At 38.2% G+C, this 22,399-nt stretch overlaps 1 protein-coding gene across 2 annotated transcripts; it reads right to left on the reverse strand.

Moving 5' to 3' along the window:
- Positions 1-125: 125 nt before the first annotated feature.
- On the reverse strand, positions 126-21,782 carry LOC145205246 (protein FAM117B-like). Of its 2 annotated transcripts, none has more exons than XM_080077917.1 (11): positions 21,594-21,782; positions 21,361-21,499; positions 13,824-13,978; positions 12,081-12,191; positions 9,849-9,953; positions 8,242-8,388; positions 6,343-6,430; positions 5,868-5,987; positions 5,147-5,262; positions 3,752-3,856; positions 126-2,429 (listed from the first exon to the last, which is right to left on the reverse strand). In XM_080077917.1, exons 1-11 carry the CDS (start codon positions 21,672-21,674, stop codon positions 2,244-2,246), a joined length of 1,353 nt encoding a protein of 450 aa, XP_079934043.1. In that variant the 5' UTR covers positions 21,675-21,782; the 3' UTR covers positions 126-2,243. The 2 variants fall into 2 exon arrangements, with proteins under 2 accessions (XP_079934043.1, XP_079934044.1); XM_080077918.1 differs by having other exon boundaries at positions 2,278-2,429; positions 3,744-3,856.
- Between the last annotated feature and the right edge of the window lie 617 nt (positions 21,783-22,399).

The following is a 22,399-nucleotide window of genomic DNA, read 5'->3' on the forward strand; positions in this document are numbered from 1 at the left end:
TTAGGGAAGGAATTTGTCGAAAAAGGTTGGGAACCAATGATCCAGTGTTTCATGTAGATTTTCTGACACAATAGTCGCCAAAGAGCACTGTAGAACTACAAGCCACCGGTTGAAAACAAGCAAAATGTTTGTAAAATTTTTATTTCTCGGAAATATTCAAAGGAGCACAAGGGAAATTCCCGGTTTCCAGGTGACAGGAAGTAGATTTCGAGGGGGTTTGGGGGTAAAAATAGGGCTTTGGGGTAAAACAGAGGTTTTGGGGGTAAAAATGGGGTTGTGAGGTGAAACAGGGGGTGCAGCAACGCATAACCAACACAAAAGTAATTCGAAAAGGGACAAAATAACAAAAACTTAACATCACAAGTCAACGACAACTGAACTAGCGCCGTTCAAAAAATGCCAACACACACTTTGTGACGTCACAATACATTTTCCGAAACACACCGAAGTCTTCCGAAGTTCTGGGTAGTAAACATGAAACATGCAAACGAGTTTAATGAAACAATTAGTGTCTGAACACCAACATGGAGTTTGCGTAAAGAAAAAATCAAACCATGTTATTTGCAACTGAAATAGCACTTTTATAGCGACTGTAAAAAAGTTAAAAAACACATTTTTCGAACGATATTTTGTACTAGTAATGAACTGTATAATAGTTTCCAAATACTTCTGCGGTTTCAAACCCGTTTTATCAAAACCACAAACAAACATTGAGTATAGCGAGAAAGGGAAAGGTCTTTGCAAACAAAATCGGTCAACGGATAAAGTAGTGGAAACAATGATGGGCAAAGGATGGGCGGTTACACCTTCGTATTGAAACATCGCATCAATCCACCTTGCTCGTTACACCGCCTAACTTAACGCTTTTATCGCATTTCCCCACCTCAGTGCACAGGAGGAAGGTTTTGTGTGTAGGCTTGGAGCGGGTTGCCCAACGAGCAACGTGCAATCAGCCGTGTCCAAATTGTGGTATATAGCTATAAGCGCGAATTAAAACTGACAGCCAGATGGCAAGTATAGTTGACTTCAAGTAAACAATTTACAACACAACTTAGCGCACGAAGCTCGTAGCAAAAACCGTTCCAAGCCTACAAAACCGTTGACGCAACAAACCGCTATTGTTACGCAAGAAAGGAGGTTTAGTTTAAAGCCCAACCACTTTGAATCAGTACATTTAGCCAGTAGATTTTAACTGTTTCTAGTGAGTAGGCACCGTTTAGCACTTACGCGACCTGATATGTACAGAAAGCGAAGGGTTTATGTACAAGACACAACATTTCACAAACCGTTGCTAACTTCGAAAGGTAAAACGACAAAACCATCAAATTGTCGTGCGTTCATTTACACAGAAGAGGTATTTACAGTCTGGTACAATCTCAATTAGTCCAAGATTTGAACTCAGCAAAATATTCGTTGCAATTCGTTACAGATTAAATTTATTCGAAACCTAATTGCCGGAATGTAAACCACCGCCTTTGTTACGTAATATAAAGCCATTCATTCTCATTGTAAACAACAAAGGGTCATTGTGGAATTGGAATGGATCGAGTGTTGGGTGAGATAGGGAAGTATTCGAGCCATGTGAGATTGCTTGCAGCAGCAGATGTGATAAGGAACCTTGTTATCTTCCCATTTTCCATCAAACCAGATACGCGAGGTCAAACGGAGCGCTCACCAGGGCTGTGTGACGTCATAGAGCGGCACGCATCAGATGGTGACGTCATCGCCCAGATATGTAAGCGTTAAGCGGAATATTTGTGAGAAATAGTAGTTTTTGTGGTTTCTGACACCCAACATACGTGTGTGTCCCATTTTACATATGCCACGTGCGATAAAATGCAAACATCGTGTCAACCTTTGGATCGCACTGGTGTGAAAAGGTAAAAAATCAATGCGAGGTTTGGTCGGGCGCCGTGGGTTTGTTGAAACAACATCCATATTTACAAATGTTTGAGGGCGTCCCCCCACGCCTGCCGTTGCTAGGCGACATTTATCGAACGCAAACAAACCAAAGAACCACACAAGAACTAATATATGCAAGAAACGTCACAAAACAACGCAACAAAACTGAAAAAAAAACGCCTTGAAGCCACGACTCCTGCGCGGTTGGATAAAAAACTTGGAAAAGGCAAAAAAATCGAAAAAATAACAAAAAAATATTTTGAAACAAGGTGGAACAAGTTTTGGCGCGAAACAACGCCGCTTTATTACGTCACAAACGTCGACACGGTCTGCTGCACACGTCACACTACGTCACTGGTGGGGAGGAGCGGGCTTGATGACGAACTGTTATTGTTTGAATTGTTGTTGCTTGTTTGTAGTTGCTGGATTCCTTCCAATACAGGCGCGATCAACGACGCGTGAAGTCCAACAGCCAATGAGAGATTGTTGTTCTGCTCCACTGCACCCATTCCCACCGCACTTTCGCACTGTGAAACAAAAATAACATTTTACACCAAGAAAAAGAGTAAGATTAGCAGTTTTTATAATTTGTTTGGCATTATACCACAAAAGTAACCTTATTTTTCAAAACATAATTTCAAAACAGCTAAAAATTGCTAGCAGAAATACTTAAAAATACATAATACACGGAACTTAAAAAAAAACACATTTTGATATATTCCATGACAAAAAATAAAATGGGGAATGAATAGCTCTGTTACGTAACAAACTGCGCCCATTTATTTCACCACTCAGTAATACATAGTTGTTAAGGGCGGCGACCCTACATATAAATCGATTTTCACATAATTTTCTCAAAACATGTGAAACCTACAATTGAAACCTCAAGCCCACGCATTCGTTCCCTCCTATAACATTTTTGAGGATTAGTCTGGAAGTTATACTGGAGAGGTTTAAAAAATGGTTTATTTAAATTGAAAGTCGATATTTTTAAGTCTTTGGCAACACATTTAGCACTGGTTGTGGTTGCTGTAGAATTTGAAACCGCGATTATTCAGCGAAAATTCATCCACAACAACTTAGTGGGTTCGATTTTAACGTTCAAGCAAGTCAATCCACTAAAGCACAATTAATTGATGTAAACCCAACCAGGAAGCTCAATCAAATAACACAGAGCTCGTTATCTCGGGCGAATCGCAAGTATTTGACAGAAATTCGATGCCCTGCTTTCAATCGCGTTTCAAACAACGAGAAAAGAACGCATCAAATATTCATGTGCCATGTTAACTTGTAAAACACTTGTGACGTAACACCTCGGATTATGACGTAACAATCTCAAATTAGATCCACGTTTGTGATAACACAAATCACAAAGGAGGTTTGTTTGAGCCGTAGAATGTTTAGATAACACGTTGATCTGACAAGCTCTTCAATACACGAAATATTTGAACACATAAGTGCTGATTCATCGATTTTTCGTTTGTTCACAGAAAATAAACCGGACTAAATCGACAATTGTTTTTTTGTCAAATCTTACGTTAAAAAATTTGACAACAGGCGAAAAAGTTTATTAAGTTTAACTTGTCAATAAATTTTTAAATAATGACAAGTCGTCTACAAAAAATTGACTAATTTCAGTCAATTTCGGTTCTAAAAGTTGCCAAAGTAGCCCCGGTTGGTAATTACTTACAAACAAGCTCCCTCAAATACGAATAACAGGCCATTTGAACATCACAAACAACACCATGCTTTGTAGACCATTACTTCACATAACCAAAATTCCAACAACTAAAGAATAGGTTTCACCACAAAACATTGCGTCACTGCAAAGAAAGTCTCACATTCCAACCTGGAGTTTCGATTTGAAAGCTGGAACAAAAGCTGACGACATCCTGGGATGGAAGTTGACTTTGTTTTTGTCCGGACAACTCGGCGAGATTTGCTGGTGTGGATCCTGAACAAAATGCAGTTCACGTTAAATTTTGTCGATCAAACCACAGTAAGTAGGTTGATGCTTTGACGTCAGCAAGTCAGAGATAACCGGTGGAGCGTAACGTGCGGTCACGGTTGAATAAACACTTGAGCATGTGCAGGCTGAAGGCCGTGGTATTGTTACATGTGCATGGGCATTATGGCGTCACAACCCAAACCTCGGGGTGAGGCAAAACACGAAGATTTTAAGCAAGTTGCCTAATTGGGTCGTGGGATAGGTAAAAAAATAGGCAACCCTTCTTTTTGGCCCTCCTTCTAATAATGCAATTGCTATAGACAAAAAATGTAAAATATAACCCAACAGCAGTGGCCATTGGTCCACAGAGAGGCCTATAATGTAATGTTTGGCTTAATTCCGACAAGGAGCGGCTGATATTGGATAGAAAACCTTGTTTTGGGGTTAGACAACATGCGGCTTTATGCGCAAGTGCACAAATGTGGGTCCTGTGCGGCATAAAACAACGCTGGGCGGTGTACAACTGACTGCAGATGAATTATTGACGAGTTTGAAGGAGGCGAAGGACGTACGATGAACCAGTGGAGGGGGAGGCATAACACGTGATCTAGCTAGCAAGTTTTCCCGCGCACAAAATGTTTAGAATTAACTTTTTACGTTTTGGCTTTTTTAAACCTATAATGTTAGCTTGGGACAGAAGCGTAACATAAATCCGTTTTAACTCCCTGAATTCCCCTTTAAACTCAAAGACCAAGGATTCAAACCTTTAGAGGCAGTTAATTATTAAAAGCTGATACCGTAACAGTGGCACCGGTGAAAAACATTCTTATCTCGTAAATTTATTCACTTGTCAAAAGTCAAGTATGATGAAAAACATAAGATTATCGGCAAATGGCGTAATTCGTACATTGGTGTCAAGGTGAAAAATCAGCCAACTGAAATAAACGGAACCACAGTACACCTCGGTTAATCCGTATCTTCGCATAATCCGGACAAAACTTGAGATACAAATGATTTGTAATGTGGCAAGGCTTTAACTAATCGACATCAGTTAATCCAGATCTTGACTTCATCCGGACACTTTTTTGGTACAGATGGGTCCGGATTAAACAAGGTTTATTGTGAGACTGACTAAACATCAATTGACTTTGAATGAGACTTAGTAAAACGTTTTTCTCAAACAGAACAAACATCAAAAGCACGGTTTAGGTCAGTTTGATTTCAAACACTTCGCTGTGGTCAGCGCGACAACCTTAAGATTGTTCGGGTTAAATAGAAATAAAATCGTCCCCTCACCTGCTCCTTAAAAGGCTTGACACTCTCAGCGCCCTCCGGTGGTTCACGTTTGAACATGTAACTGTTGTTCGGTCTCGGGCTGGACGCGTATTTCGGGCCAGGACTGATTCCAGAATCTGTGTGAGAACAATGAAACAATTGTTACGTCACAGACACTGAACAAGCATCAATAGATATTCACGTAAAATGCCAAAAACACACAATAAAACCTCTTTGTGACCAAAACATTAAATTAAATCGCATTTTGCTTGTACAAAGTATGTGATTAGTGGTGTTTGATGCGCGATGTTATTCGTGTAACAAGCATTGCAGGGTTAAAGCGGTGGAATTGAAATAAGATTACTTCACAGTTGAACGCTTCTGCCCTGGGGCCCAGGCGTCATAAAGGTCAAGAAAATCGTGTAACACTTGCAGGAGCGACTTGCAAGCCACGAAAGCCGTTTCCGGTGGTTGTTGCAATTTCAAACTTTTAAAGCGATTTGCTTGTGACCAATGGAAACCGGCTGTATTACGTTTGTTTTAATCGTGTTTTTTTTCAATCAATATTTTGACAACACAATGGCTATACGCGTAATTAGATCCAGTACAACACTTATAGGTGGTTTGCAAATCCACCTCATATGCTGGCTCTACCAACAGCCCAACATTTTACAAAGCAGAAAACACTTATTTATTGATTTCAAACCCAACCATGACAATATGTTCCAGGTATTTTTTTTACCTTTTCCTTCAATTTCGACCGCGTTTCGAGATAAATTCGGTGTAACTTGTTCCACTGTGGGAGATGGCGTCGGTGAACCGTGACTGCTTTCGCTTCCTTCAGGAATGTATTCGGACAAACCTGGGTAAGAAAATTAACAAAGTGTCAACAACATATAAAACAGTGTGTAATCAAGTTCGTAGATTAAACTTATAGAGCTGTTGCGTAAAACAGCTAGAGGCACAGAAAACAATGTAGACCCTTAAGAACCCTGACATTTGAAACTGTGTAGATGTAAAAGAGCTCTTAGGTTGCATATCATATCTAGTGTAAGGTATCAAACCAATTGTTGCTTTATATCATTAAATAGAGTGCAAAGGCACACCGGTAAAAAGTTGTTGACCAAAAGACTCTTCCTTATTTTTTTTGCGGGACTCGAATCAAGGACAAATCCTGGCTGTTATTTAATAATAATAACAGTTAGTTGTAGCGCTACCTTGTGGAGTTTGCGTTTCCATGCTTCTTGTGCTGCTTCGTGGAATTGGTGCTCTGTGGCCGTCGGGTGGCGTAACTCCTTGCAAAACCTGGAAACAGAAAATCATCGAATTACAACTCGATCATCTGAACAAGTATCACTGAAATTAAACAAAAATAAATTTTAAGCAAAATATTAAATGGAAAAGAAGTAAAACCTTTGTTTTTTATGTTGGCAAAAAAAAGGAAAAATTTAATTTTACTTTTTTCCTGCCCAGAAAAAAACAAAATGGCCAAACACGTTTTCTGACAAACTGCGTAGTTTTGTTAAACTTGGCCCAATGTAGAGGAAACACACATATTTGTTGCTTTAAGGAATTAAATGCAGACTTATTGTTGTTATAAAGCAACGGAGCAAACTGAACGCGGCAGAGCTTCACAGACGCCGTACACAGCAAGTCAAGTGTTGTCAAGGAGCACCGCGATACAGCCTGTTATCCCACTATGACGTAACAACGTACCAATTGTCGGCTAAGCTAACACCTTAACGACGGTACACCAGAGAACCATGAAACAGCCAGAGTTCTGTCTCTATACAGGATTGCAATAATGTGAAGATTGCAGACAGGTGATGTTGCTTTTAATGCGTGACAGAGAATTTAAAACTCTCCCTAAACACTGTAATTATCACCTGTGCAGTGTTTTTTTAAGGTGTTTTGGGGGACCGAAACGATCCCCCAAATTTCTCCAGCGGTTTCCCAAAATTTGCCAGTAGCCTAATAAATAATTCGTTTAAGCAAATATGGCTATTTTTTGGTATTTAAATGAAACACTTGCGGTCTCTTAAAACTACTTAGCGGTCACCCAAACCAAACCTTAAAAAAAACCTGGGCACCTGTGTGAATGTTTGTTGTGAAAAGCAATTATCATGCAGTACACACTTGAAGCAGTTTTTAAGTCACAGCAATGTAAATTTCTAATAGGTTTGAATTTGCTTTGTGCAACTTGAGAAACCGAATGTACAGGATCCATTAAAAATCCACACCCCTATGTCACCACGGTTGAATGCACACAGCCCTGTGATTGGTAGTTTGTTTTCATTGCAAGGTTCTACTGTCGCAATTACGTGGTGATCCTGGGCCTGCCTGGACCTGCCGCGCAACACATAGAGGCACTGGTGTATGTTGCACCAACGAATAACTGCACTGGCATCGCGCCAACACTATCGCCGCACAATCTGTTGCCATCAACCGAGCGTTACTACTTCACACAGTATAGTAAACACCGCTCCACTGCGCACAGATATCACAAACAACGTATCTTTGTACCACACGGATCGTTAACAGAAATGACAGTCCAATTTATTTCCGTTTTTGTGTAGCTTATATCGATTAGGTGGATATGTTTAGCTATGGAGGCTATTTAGGTGTGCCATGTATTTTGTACAACGTGTAAAAGTACAATATACACTGCGGATCACTGTGAGCTAATGCTACCGGTCCAATTAATTTACAATGTGATGGATTAAAGGCGCATAGATTTATTGTGGCTTATTGATGTGTGAGCTGCGCAGTTGCGTAAGCGCGTTGCTTGGAGGAAAAATATTGCAACAACAAGAGAAGATTTTTAGGACAAATGCATAGCAGGGTTGGACGTTTGTAGATAAAATTAAGGTGGCGTGTTTTAAGCAGATGTAACAAATAAAGTAAAGTAAGCAATGTCGAGTAATTTAATTGGAAATCTTACAGTCGCTTCAATGTTTAAAAGTAATTTTAACCGGGCTTGTTGGTAAGTTTTAAATATTTTCTTGCGTTGTGGGAAACAAAGCATTAAACCAAATCCTATATTCCAAAAAAAACCTGCAAAAATTTGCAACATAGACAATCTCAAGCAAATGTTTGTTACAACAAGTTGAATTTACCCTCGAAATTTCAGTAGGAGTGCTGAATGGACTAATCAACATGTCTATCTCCTTGTTCAAAGCTTCTGTGCTGTTCTGTCGGCGAGGAACGCGACCGAAAGGTTGAACTCCGATTGATATTGGGTTCGATATGGAACGATTTTGTGTCTGTGGAAAACAAAAGGAAATGTTGTTAACTGGGTTCTCCTTAAGTTTAAGCTGTGAATAATAAATCATGTCGTTTTTACGTCTATTTGGGCCGTTATTTCCATCATTAAGTTGTGATAATGTTTTACAAAAGACAAAAAACAGTAAAATTGTTAATAGTATTACTTATGTGTTTAACCAAGAAACCATAAATTCTTTTATGAAGGTAAATTGTCTTTCCCCCTTTGTCTACTTTTAACCATACTTGGTTGGGAATTTTAATTGTGTTCGTCATCGTCAACCAAAGTTATGAATTCTTAAAATCAAACACGGCCGCGACCATCAAAGCACAACCACACAACTTATAAAAAGTATAAAAGTCTGGAAATATTTGAACCTGATCATATTTTTAAATCACAGCAAGAAAGTTCTGGACAATTATTGTTATGTTACAGTAAATGTTTTCCACAAAGCCAGCATGAAAGAATACATTAAAACCAGGAAGCAGTAAAAAAAATTTTTCTGTTACAATTCTCAATACCACTGGCCGTTAAGCTGTTGTATGGAAATTTAGCTGTTATAAGTTTTTGTGTAAACAAGCTCATAAAGTAAAAAAATGACCGCCTAAAATACCCTCTTGCAACTGAATTAAAGCTTTTATACCAAGGCATTAAATTTAGACAATAAATATAACCCATTTTTAATTTTAAACTTTCAGTGGTAATGTGGTTGTTTTTATGACACATTCGAACAATTTTGACCACATCAGCAAATAAAATGTAAATACTCCTGGTTTATCTGGTGGCCCAGTTTACTAAGCATAACAAACTGAGTGTTTATGTTTGGCCACAAAACCTGATTATTTCAATTCCATCGAACAGTTAATTGTTTTGCTTGACTTATGTTGTCACAATTGAAACACAATAACTATTGTCTGATATATTTACCACAATTGATTTGTCAACATATTTGTGTGCAAACTTATGTGATTATTTTTAAATCTTGAATAAAATGACCTGTACATATGTTTATCAAATCTAACATAAAAAATATTTTTTTGGGGTTTTGTCATCACCAGTTTGTTGCACGAAGCTCAGTGTAGAACTAACAGGGGTGGAAAAGTAAAGAAAGAGTTTTTTCCATTCATATATAAACTGTTACAATTAATCCCCACTTCGTACCAATGACCTTCATGAAATCAGTACAGCAGTGCAAGATAACTTAGTGACTGTCAATATTAAATCAGTTTTTTGTTTTATTCCATTTATACATAATGGAAAGGAGCATTTGATACGAAAAAAATCCACCTACTTGGTCCAGTTATGTAAACAAAAGGCCAAACCCATGTCACAAACTTAAACAAACCCATCAAAGCATGACCTTGTATCGAGGAAATAATTCTAAACTTCATACAGGGCAAAATTGTGAACGGGGAGATTATTACGACCCTCGATGAAACTCCACTAAGTAAAGTAACTCACAGGTAATTGATGTAATGCTGCATGATTCCCCGGCACAGGTGGAGTTCGGTCTTTCTTGTCGCCATGTCTTTTACCAATCAGACGAATTTGTTGCCGAAATTTGATCTGAAATTGAAGAAGTTATAGGTAAAACCAATGACACCAGTGTAACACATAACTGCTATAAGAATGGTATATGGTGAATGCATATAGAACCATCTCACGAAATTTTATGAAATCAGCGAACCGGTTAGCAGCAGGGCTGCCAATGAGATTTTCAACAAAACCCAAGACTCACAGCAAAATAACCCAAGAATTTAAATGAAAACCCAAGATTGCAAAATGTGGTTAGAAATGCAATTAATTAGGAAATTTACTTGGTTCATTGACAAATTTTTGACAATTTACAGTCCAGAAATGCAACTTTACAAACTGGTAGGAAATGGTCAATGCAAGCAAAGGGAATATTATGTTCAATAAAATATGCAGCAATCGCCATTTCACTCTTGGCTGTTTGATGATCATAATCTGTTTTCTTTTTCATAAAATTAGTAATGTCTACAGTATATTTAGAGTTTTTATGTTTAACAAGCATTGATTTATTTGCATTTTTAAGTGTAACAATTGCTTTCCCTGTATACTTATCTGGAAAGAATTAGGGTCTAGAAAAGAAAGAAAATAAAAGAGATGATAAAATGGCCTAAACACTGCAGCTACCCGAAAAACTTTTCTCGTTAAAATAGTTCTTACATATATTTATTTCATCAATAAGACTCAAAACCCAAGAATTGCTATAATTTTCAAAATAAAACCCAAGAACCCAAGATGTCAAGTAAAGACCCAAGATCTTGGGGCAAAACCCAAGCTTTGGCAGCCCTGGTTAGCAGTACTGGTTACTTTCAATGGACTTTTTGGAACAGAACCGGCTGAAAAATATGACTTCTGTGATAGAACCGGCTAAAAAAATTCCACCACAGAGTGAATGCAAATAAAACGCATACATACTGACATCAAAAAACAGTTTCAATCATAGGAAACCATAGTGTCCATGTAATGTAAGCATGGAAACTTTAAAACAATGCATGTGGTCGAGAATTAGATATAGCCCACACAACTCATTTTCAGCCTAATACAATGTTATGCTTGAACAATACTAGCAAATTTGTGGGATTATGGTAAGGGTTCTGGTGGCAGTTGCTAAGTAACCACATAATTAGTAAATTTTTATTCACTCCAAACAAGCGTGGTTGATTTGAGGACCATGATTTTACAAACCTTTGATTTTACAAAATTACATACAGTGATTGTGGCTTGTGGTGGAAATTTACAACTAAACTATTTGAAACTGAAAGCTGAAGTCTGAAATTATTGAGCAGCATATCATTTCCATGTTCAGAAACTTTTTCGGTAGATTACAAATAATGTTTAAAATATTTTGTGGAAGCAAAATGACACATAAAAAGCCAATAATATTTACATGGTTCTAAAATAATATGAGATTAAACCATATTGTGACATTTTTAAATTGTATTAAATCTATCATGTTATTGCTGCACACAATATAAGATGAATTGATTTAAGCACAAAATCAAAAGCGGCAAAACAACACATCAGTCAGGATGCACCGCTGAATAGATTAGCTTAAAAAGGTCATTATTTATTGCACAACGACATAGTGGTGGTTCACGGGTGGTGACAACCAACGGTTTATACCCACAAGGACTTCCCGCGCACAGCCACACTGTTACACAAAGCAAACACCAGATCAACAAAGACCTGTTTCATATTAACTACTTGGTTCTGTTTAATTCAGGTTTTATTTCTTAGCAACAAACCTTCGTAACTTGTTGTAGTGAGTAGTTACACAAGTCATATGCAAAGTTACACAACCAGTTTGTACGTTGTAATAAACTTTTCAAAAATGTGACTAAAGTTTTGTTATGGCAGGTTCTTTATGAATGATAACATGATATTAAATCTACTATCCATTTATAAAACAAGTTTGCCACCAAAATGTTGCGATAATAATTTACAGTGCATGCCTTGAAGTACCTATTTGCCACATGTGTCATTTTGAAAAAGTTTAAAACACATTTTCTTTACAAAACTCAAATTGAACAGAAATATAAACTAAGAAAAATGCGTTCCCTTCACGAAAAGTTTTCATAATTTTAGTTCAACCAATTTTAAACATTAGCTTTTCACTAAACACATCAGCACCTGCAGTTAATACAAACACAAATAGGAATTTACCTGTTTAAAGTCGGGTTCAGCGATAGATGTTGACCTTCCGTGATTGTTTTTATTGCCCGACTTCACTTGCTGGTGAGTTTGGCTGTTTGCTTCAACCGACCAATCTGGGGTCTGCAAATTTAAACAACAACTTTAAACATCACAAACTTATCTGTCCCCATTTCACCAGTTTGTACAACCAAAACCATTTTAACAAAAACTAGAAGGATGGCTTTCTGATATATTTCCATTTTATATATTCTATACAATATTTACCAATTTACTATACACATCGATTGATCTACACATATGATTGTTTTTGTAAACAAAAACTAATGGGTCCCCACATGCAAGCTGATCCCTCCTGCTCTGCACAAAACCGTTTTAATCGTAAACCAGTGAATGACTCCCTTGGGACTTCTGTCTGACTGACAGTGCACGCAAACTATGGGCTGTGAAGGTCATTATTTGGCCGATTAAGGCAAATTTTTGAATACTAAACGAGTAAACTACTGCAAACAATAGTTTGAAATTTCAGCACATTAGGCCTTGTATTTCTGGCCTAAAACCAAAAAAGATTATTTCAGGATTTAAGGAGTGACGATCACTTCGGGGTTAAAGGGGTAAAAAATTGGTAAATCCAATAAAAAATTAGAAAATTATTTAGAATACCTTACATTGCACCAACCAACAATGAAACTCTTAGATCATGTACTTTCCAACCAACAAAGCATGAAACTCTTAGATCATGTACTTTAGTCAGTACAGCCAATTTTACGTTTTGGGGGCTTGTGGGTGAACCGCTGGGTCATTTGGGGTCAAACTTTATGAGGATCAGATTTTAAACAATAGCTAACATCTGTGTAAATTTGAATAAATTTAAAGCACTCTTTTTTGACCAAACGCGTTTGACAAACCAGCATTAGACAGAAACAAATATTTCGGGGTCTAGGGGTAAAAATGGGTAAATCCTGTTAAAAGTTGGAAAATTCTTTAGAAAACCTCACATTGCACCAACCAACAGAGCACATAACTCCTAGATGATGTACTTTAGTCAGTACAGCCGTTTTAAAATGTTTACGTTTTGGGGCCTGCGGGTGAACCGCTGGGTCATTCGGGGTCAAACTTCAGGAGGATTAAATTTGGATTAATAACTAACATCTGTCCAAATTTTAATAAATTTAGAGCACTCTTTCTTGACCAAACGCGTTTAACAAACTAGCGTTAGACAGAAAAAAGAAACATGGACAAAAACAATGTGTCCCCTTCATAGAAGGGGACCCATAATTGAACCAGTAAAATATGCACGACATAAAACCCAAATGCAATTTCCTGACTGTAAATATTAAATCAGTTGTTTGTTTTAATCTAATTTATACATAATGAAAAGGAAATTCTGGTTTAAAACATGAGAAATTACAGATGAATGCAACAATCGATACAATAAAAATCCATGTTTTGTGGCCAGTTAGGTAAACAAAAGGGCAAATAGGGTCAAGTTGGGCAAATCCATCATAGAATCCTGTATCAAGAAAATACTTTTATATATGTTTTATGTTACTTGTGTATGTTTTAAGTATATACAAGTCATTCATGAATTCAAGATAAACATATTTACCTCAAATGTTTTTATTACATTGACTTGATGTTTTAACAAATTTGAATCAAGTAAGCATAAGGTCCATTGCAGTTTTCATCCACCAAGCAACAAGCTAGGAGATTCTAGTTTAAAGTAATTTGTTCTTAGCTGTAATATGTGTTTACCTGGGTAGTTTTGTCTCTCATGTACTGGTTGTGGTTCGTTGGAATCACAGTCGAACCTCCATCTCTCGGCCATTGCCCGGTGAGGTAAGGACCAGCTATTGTGTCCAGCGATGATGTTCGACGAATACTCGGGGATGGACTGCGACGATTCGAAACTACACAAACAAACATAGAAATGTTAAAAAAAGCAAAAGCTGTTCAACCAATCCTGTAGAAATGTTTACACTTTCTGTGGGTTAAACAAATCTTCCATGGATAAAAGTAAAAAGCGGTTTCGTAAAGTCTATCTGTTTTTGAAGTCTACTTTTTTCATTGATTTTAATTGTCACTGTCCAAACTTGGCTGTAGGATTAAATTAACAAGGTCCACTGGGCATTTATACAATTAGACGGTCATTTGCATCATGTTGTCATATGGTTTACACAACAAATGCAAAATGTATTTGTGAAACCCTAAACTAAGCAAAGTTAACAACAACACAATTTGCTTTTTACTTGGCACCATGGGATTGTACCATGACATGCAGAGGTGTAACTAATGTGGGATGCAAAACTACGCAGGCATATGGGGAACCACAATAAAGTCGGTGCCACATAAAATTCATCAGATGGTTTTCATTACTTTCATTTCCTGTCTATTTTCATCAACACTTGCTGAGCGAACCTCATCAGAATGCTCACGTTTTTGAAGGTAGTAATTATCATGACACTATTACAGGACAGTTATGTAACACAAAAGTTGCTGGAAAAGTCTAAAATTTGTTTTAGACAAAGGCAGTAAACCATCCGCAACAAAACTAAGATTATATTTGTGAATGCACAAGCTGTGGAAAAATACATTTCAAACCAAAAAAAAAGTGATGTTTGGTTTTTGGAACCACAATCTTTAGGACAAAGAGCCCAAAAATCAACTTAAGACACATTTTAACCATTGACCTAAATATTTCATTTCACAATAAGTAGGAATTTTATCGAGTAATCGATGTTTCACGAAACATTGCAGTAAAAAAAGTATAAAGATTGTAATGGTTGGAAGTTTATATGTTGCTCAACATAACTGGACATGATTAAATGTGGCAGTCCTCAAGTCATGCTGTTGAGCATCTTAGTGGAAAGCCACAAAACAAACAAGGCATAGTTACAAAACTCAATGTGGTGGAAACCATGCTGAAGTGGGCAGCCCTGTCTGTAGTCACCTGCTTTTTGTAAATTTCATTTTTGTAAAAGCAACCAATCAAAATGTTTCAATTCTTGCAATATTTAAAAACTGGCCATTTGCGTATTTTTGTCACATTGTGATTTTGCCAATAAAGGGGCAAAACATAAAGCTTTATTTTACCTTCACCAAACGAAATTGACATTTACAAAATGTAGGTAATTGTACTACTTTGTCATGTCGAGTTAGTGACCCTGTAAAGCAACATCTTTAATCTGCATTTCGAATGCAAATACAGAAAAAAGTTTTGACATAAGAAACTATTTAGAATATAATACCTAAAAAGCATTATCATGTAGGGCTTTTATTGCTCTGTAAAAACTGTAAAATTATATAACCATGGATAAAACTAGGTTGAAATGAAATATGCTGTCACTAATGTTGGGTGCAGATTACAAAACAGGAAGCCAGGCAGACATTTGTGATAGAGGCTGTGGTGTATTTCTATTCACAACTTTGATAGGAATAGAGTGGACAAGTATGGGCAGGCTAAAGCTGGTCTATTGTGCCCGATCATCCGCTCGTTTTGGTCAGGGTATCCGACACCATGTGTCATTTGAAACAAATTTACTGGTAAGTTTTGAAACTGTTATGGGTTGTAACTTAGCAGTGCTTGTCATATCAGATGGTCACAAGAAAACTTTTTATCCAGCAAACAAAACTTATAAATGACGGGTAACAATAAATAAGTTTACAGTTTGTCAAAAATATTTTGAAATACTTAAAATTTACCAATTAAAACTTGTTGGTAACAACCGCAAAATGGTTACAAAAAACATTGCCCCAGCAAACTAAATATGAAATCTTTTTTAATCAGAGCCAATCAGTCATATGTGGCATAAATGCACAGGCCAGCAATATTCATTCTATTCCACCATCAGGTTGGGCCACATCGCATCGATCAGAACCTCGTGCTTCCTCTATTGGTGACAGAGCAGGGAATGTGATAGAACAAGCAGTAGAGCAATGCTAATGGGAGAAGGGCACATACATCCCACTCTGTTCCTGATGCGGGGGAGATGTGCTGCATAAGGGAAGGTGAACTACGGGTCTCGAAAAAACAACAAGTATTTTGTTTAGCATTGCATCAGTTAAGCGAAAAATTTGTTAAACATGGAACCTGGTGGACGAAACGCCTGTTCAGTATTTTCTAACCAACAATTCCTTCACAACTATAGGTGGAAGCATTATGCACTGTCTGCAGCTTACTTATCATTTATTGGCTTGATGCTTTATATGCTTTACACCAGTTCACAACATGTGGCCAATGTACAGAGCACACAAAATGCACCATGATGTTTTGTTTCAAAAACTACAATCTATACATTTCCTACTAACTCGATTTCGTTTTCTGTCAACTGGGAATTGTAGTTACACAGTGTTTTTTAACCAGTAAGATGCAAACCACAAACTGTAAATCAATTTTTATAGACATTCTGGGGTGAGTTGAGAATAATGAAGTGAAGAGAATTTAATTTTAACACAATCTCCATCCTTTAGATTTTGTTTACACAGACACAAGGGATGGTCCCATCTCCCAAGGAATAAACTGCTGACCTGAGATTATCGTTAAAGACGTGGACCACAGTTTACAATACACCTTTCAAGCTAACGTACAGCAGACACGGAGGCATGCATTAGGCTTCCTGTCACCCTTGCGATCCAGGTTGCGGGGTTAACATAACACAAATCGGTGTTGTCACGTCAATCCACGGAAGGCGTCACATTCGGTTACTGCTGATGGGGGAAGAAACGTTAATAGTTCCAAGACAAATCGGTGACTGCTTCGTATCATCTGGGCGGTCAGCAATAACTCACAGCCCGTGTATAGCCAGTAAATCTGATACACGTTAATTATTATCAATCATTCGTTGCAGCGTCGCTGATAAAACCTTCAAAACGTTTAATTCTCATGTGGGTAGCGTCACTTACACTACATATTTCAATCGGTGTTGCAATGCAAAATTTCGTGCCTTAAACTTGATACCGTGTCCCCTACTACATCGGTCTTAACCTTGACACGAACCGTTTGGCTTGGGTGTGAACATTTAAACCGCATTACTTGTGTTTGTTTAGATAGAAGAAATTAAAAGGTTGATATAGTGAACAAAGTTGATCTCAGTTCATTCAAATAAACCAAACAAGAAGGAATAGGAGGTTGTGCGTTGACGGGTAATCGATGGACGTTAACCAACTTAAACACTGCAGTTCCTCTGTGAGTTGGCAGAAAATTAAGTAAAAATTCCTCCCACAATCGAAGACACCACGCTGTTAGCCTGTAAGGGCGCACACAGCGCGGAAAACACGAGATCTGTGGATGGAAAATCAGCAGTTCCCAGGAGAGGCGAGATACATTACCGAAAAAAGCGAAATTGGCGTTTTGGTTTGGATGCGAACACAACAAGAGAATTCCTTTCAGCGCAGCCGATTCGGACGCAACCCGCGGCGTAGCGACTTACAATAAGTTTGTGAGATCTTCGGGCCGGAAAAAAGAAATCTAAAACTACCTGAGACACGGACGAATTGAAAAGTGCTGGCTCTGTTTTCACTGCTGCCAGAGCTTGAAAGAACCCGGTTGTCGTGAAATAAATTCGCCGGTGTAAAATCTCAAGTTTGCGTCCACACAGCGCCAAAGAAATCCGCGCACAAAACTGACAAGGAGAGCTCTTTGTGGCGACAAAAAGTAAACAGTAATCTCAGCAGCAATTGGGAAAATCCTACGGGACAGGCAGCTGTTATCAGGGCAATGTCGGGCAATTTTCTGGCACTCCGGAAAGCGGATAGGTATTTTTGCCCGCTACGTGCGCACACTGAGTGGAGAAAATAGGTGAGTTTGCAGCTACGACCTGCGAACCAAAATATATCGTGCGTGTGAAGCGAGCATGGCCCAAGGGCGGTGTCAAGCAACACTTCGCATTCACATGTCGTTGAAATTTACCGGTTAAACCGTTGTGTGAAAAACGTTAGACATCTCCGTATGTTCAGGTACGTTTGTAACAGTTACAACAAATTGCCATACATTAACATCAACCCTTTGTTTGAACAACAATTTAATAGTGTCCGAACTACATTCTCAGTTTACTACAAGACGATGTAACCTGGTTTTAAAACGACAACCAAGATTCAGTATTTCATGTCATCATCAGTTATTGTAACCGGTTTTATGATGGCATTGCAAAAGCAAACACCATATGTTAGCCGGTAATCACAAAACCCACCCATGGCAAACCAGCCAAACAAAAATATTTTTAAGCTCCCCAAGTTACCGCAAAAAGTACAAGTTTGTCCCTCTGGCCGCAAACGCAATAAATATTTTTATTAATATTCTCAGTGGGTTCAAAACAATCGCACTTAGCACAAACCGTCCCGAAGTCACTTACCCGGGGTTTACTTATAACTTTTACATTTGTTAATTCAGTTAAAGTAACTTAACCACATTTCAAGAGGCACAAACTTCGGCGGCCCTTGTAGAAAGCAGGAACACTTGTAAGGGTGCGATCAATTAGGAAAAACGTCTTGCTACGTTTGTGAAACAGCTGAAGGGTCGGCTATTTTGGAAGGGAAGTGCTGAGGCAACAATTTCTTGTACTCTCCCAGCGCCCTCGGCATGAATAGTGCCTCGGCAACGCTCTCATAAATTCTTCATCGAATTTTCGACAACCGCCACGCCGGGCGACAATGAAAGAACGCGAGGAAAAGATGATTGTTTAAAGAATCGGCGCATGTCGCCAACTAAATTTACTCAAGTAGTAAAGGGAAATGGAACAAACAAACCTTAAACGGGCCCAAGGTGCAGCTGCTGATTTGAATTTGTCTTTTTGCCAAGAGAACATTAAACGCTGGGCTAAGTGACATGTGTGCCGGACTAGCAAGCAGATTATGTCAATGCAGTGAAATCGTGATACGCAGAAGTTTCCTCTGCCACTCTGCTTTCCTGGAAGTAACACAGGCCAAGCAGCAACAGTTTGCATACAAAACTTAAGCTCCATGCAGCAATATGTTAGTTCAATCAAACATTTCACAAATATCATATCAATCTGAAACACCCAGTTAACGCAGTCAAATCCCAAACGACGTTTTTGATATTTTACTTCCAGTATTAACGACCTTTCACAACTTAATGTTATCATGGTTTAAACCGACTTCGACACTTTGAAATGTGGATTTCATTAAGACACAAGAACTTTTTGGACCAACACTGAAGAGATATGACCACATAATCGGCGTATAAGAAAACGCCAGTCAACAGGCATTTTTGAAGCAAGCTTTTAACGATGTTAGACAGCGTGTCGTCATTGAGATGTAACGACACAACCAGCCATTAAATGTCGGTTGTTGTAGCTGAAATCTCGCCCATAGCAACACTGCTGTATGGCAAACAGGTTCCTCAACGACCTGCCGTTTGCGGCAAACAACTTTCAAGAGCTTGTAGGAAACCAACATGTTTTTTTTAAGTTCTTGACATTAAAAAGAAAATTCTAGCAACATGTCACTTTCGGTACACTGAAATATGTGCGTAATCCAAATATAACAGCGTTGAAAAGGTGGAAAATAACTGGGTTTTTATTATTAGTCTTGTTGAAAAACTTACAGCCACAAAGTTACCACGGCAGCGCGCTGCTATCAGGGAGTTTAAACCAGCCAAGTCAGCAAAAGGTTATCACACAAGCAAAACCAAAGGCCTAAAAGTGACAGAAATTTAAAGGGAAGGGCAACGTTGAAAAGGTCTGCAATCAGATAGCAGTTGTTGCACGCGTTTTCAAGGGTTCCCCACGTTTACTACACTGTAGGATAGGGCTCATCCAAAGACAAAGGGCAAATTCACAGGAAGCAGCTTGCGTTTGTCATTAAACGCATTTTACGCTTGTTAACGAGCCTCAGTGGCAAGCATATGTCCTGTGCGTTAAAGGCTAAGGCGCATTCAATGGAAGTTGGTACAATGCCAAACGAAGCGCATTGAACCAAGAGACGTGCAGCATATTACAACACGTGAACATACCACGATCGGTGTAATATCGATTATTGACCGTGCTTAAAACCTCGGCCATTGGGCAATCATAGAGTGACTTACAATAAAAGCCGGGCTCCGGTGTTTATTGTATTCCGTGGACAGCGATACTTCGACAAAGCGACCGCGGCCCGAACAATGGCCTGTTGCGTCATAAAAGAACGGAACAAGATTGTGTGAGCGAGCGTGAAGAGAGAGAACTCGCTTTTTGTTGGAGGTTTTGCTCTGCTGCCTGACCAGAGAGGGCTATCTCATTCACATTTGAGGGTTCTTTAGCCTGGTTTAACTGAAGGCCAACGAACCCTTATCATGGAGCAACACAATTACTGCCAGAAGCAGCCACTACTTGTGGCGACTTTCAAGCAAAATTGCCTGGACAAGGACCTTAAACACACTTGTGAAAATTGCAAACAAACCAATGTTGCTAAGGGTTATAAGATTGAATTTGTGCTGACCTGAGCCTTGTTGAAAGAGCTTTGGTGTGAGAACACACAACATAAATATTTTTCAACCATAGATACCAAAAGTACACCTAAAAAAATTACAAGAATGTCCAGGTTGCTAAATGTGACAGTAAAATAAAAAAAAATATCACAAAAGTTTAACTCATACAATATGATAAAGAGAGGACAGTATTTGTCATTCAACAGCAGTTATTTCCAGATAAAGCAAAAATAAACAGGGAAGCTGGATATTGGTGCCTCCAGGGCAAAGCGAGAAATCCAGTAAAGTTTTTATTGTGGTTGAGAAAATAATCTCAAAAACTGATAAATCTGGCTCTTTAAATTGCTTCTTGGTATAAGCCAGAGATTACAGTTGGAAGAAAGTTACAAGCCTGGACTTGAACAGAAAATTTTTATCACTTTGTCCTGACAATATTTAAATGCTTCATTTGCTGTAAAACATATTTACTTTAAGCAAGCACTAAATACGCTTTTTGGCAATTGTTAGCATAAATGGTGATTAAACTGCTTGGTCTTGAAATCACATCAATTTTCATTGAAAAACATGATTTGGATGATTAGCAAAATAAAACACACATTATAATCTTCAAATCATAGTCGTCTGGCCTATTGCTGGCATTGTACTGAATTATAATCTTCAACATATGTTTTTATAAGATTAAAGTACTTGCATTCCTCCATTTGTCAATACCCACTAATTAGATACATTATATATAAGTTAGGTCACTATTGTACATTGGGCAGATCAACCTCTTCAATCGAAAATAAAATGGCTGCTTTATTAAAAAAAACTGCAAAAATGGTTATCGAATAAAAATTTAAATACAAATTTCAACACCAATAATCTTACCTTTTATGCTGGGGGAATTGGGGCTTTTCCGATCATTTCTGTCAGGAGATGACCGGTGATCAGCTGGCCACCTGTTTCGAACAGTGACACCAGCAGTAGATGTTGGTCTCGGCGTTGGTGAAGAAGATGGTGACTTCAGCTATAAAGGAAATTACAGTTTTAAATTGATAAACAAAACCAAATTTGAGAACAAAAACACACATTCGTCAAAATAAATATAAGATAAGTTTTACCTGGAAGGGCTGTGTCGCCCTGATAGGCTGCAACCTTGCACTGCCGGTTTTATGCATTGACTTGCTTTTATTGGAAGCCATATATTGGAAAAAGTTAGCTGTAAGCAGACAACACCTATAGTTTGCAAACTTCTACAATATCAAGGTGGTACCATACCTGTGTAAATTCAAAGAAACATTCATATCACATTAAGCTTGTCAAGATAACTGCAGTTTTAACATGCAAAACAACACAAAAAAATTGATTCTGTATTCAGGTAATTTACTGATCTAAATTTGCCTCAACAACTTTAGTGCAGGCTAATGGATGCTGCTTAAGGCTAATTTATCATTTACATATCATTAACAGTTTAAAACTTGTAATAAACAGGTAACAAGTTACACAAATCAAAGAATACAACCAAAAGTTTAAAGTTTATAGCAGTGGCAATTTAAATCCATAAACAAGTAAAAATGCAAACAAATCAAAGCTATTTTTCAACGTAAAATAGTAAAGTTTGGCGATAAAGTTACTTAATATTTCATAAAGACCAACGCCCGCTTGAATATACGTAAGAATTTGAACTAACCGACACCGTTTTGTCAGCAAACATCGGACAGCAACGAATTCGGGCAAATGACGAGCAGGGAAGGAAAACGAAAAACGCTCGGTCACGTGACTTTGTCGACTTTTTCCTCGCGCGTCGCTTCATTGAGCGTTTTGATCGCGTAGCGTCACGCTCGGCGTGCATTGGTTGAAAACAAAATCGTCGCCGCCGCTTGCCAGCCGGCCGTGTTTACTACAAACCGGATGACGTAAGTCCCAC

The sequence above is a fragment of the Phallusia mammillata genome, chromosome 8, assembly GCF_965637545.1.
Source record: "Phallusia mammillata chromosome 8, kaPhaMamm4.hap1.1, whole genome shotgun sequence".
NCBI classification, from domain to species: domain Eukaryota; kingdom Metazoa; phylum Chordata; class Ascidiacea; order Phlebobranchia; family Ascidiidae; genus Phallusia; species Phallusia mammillata.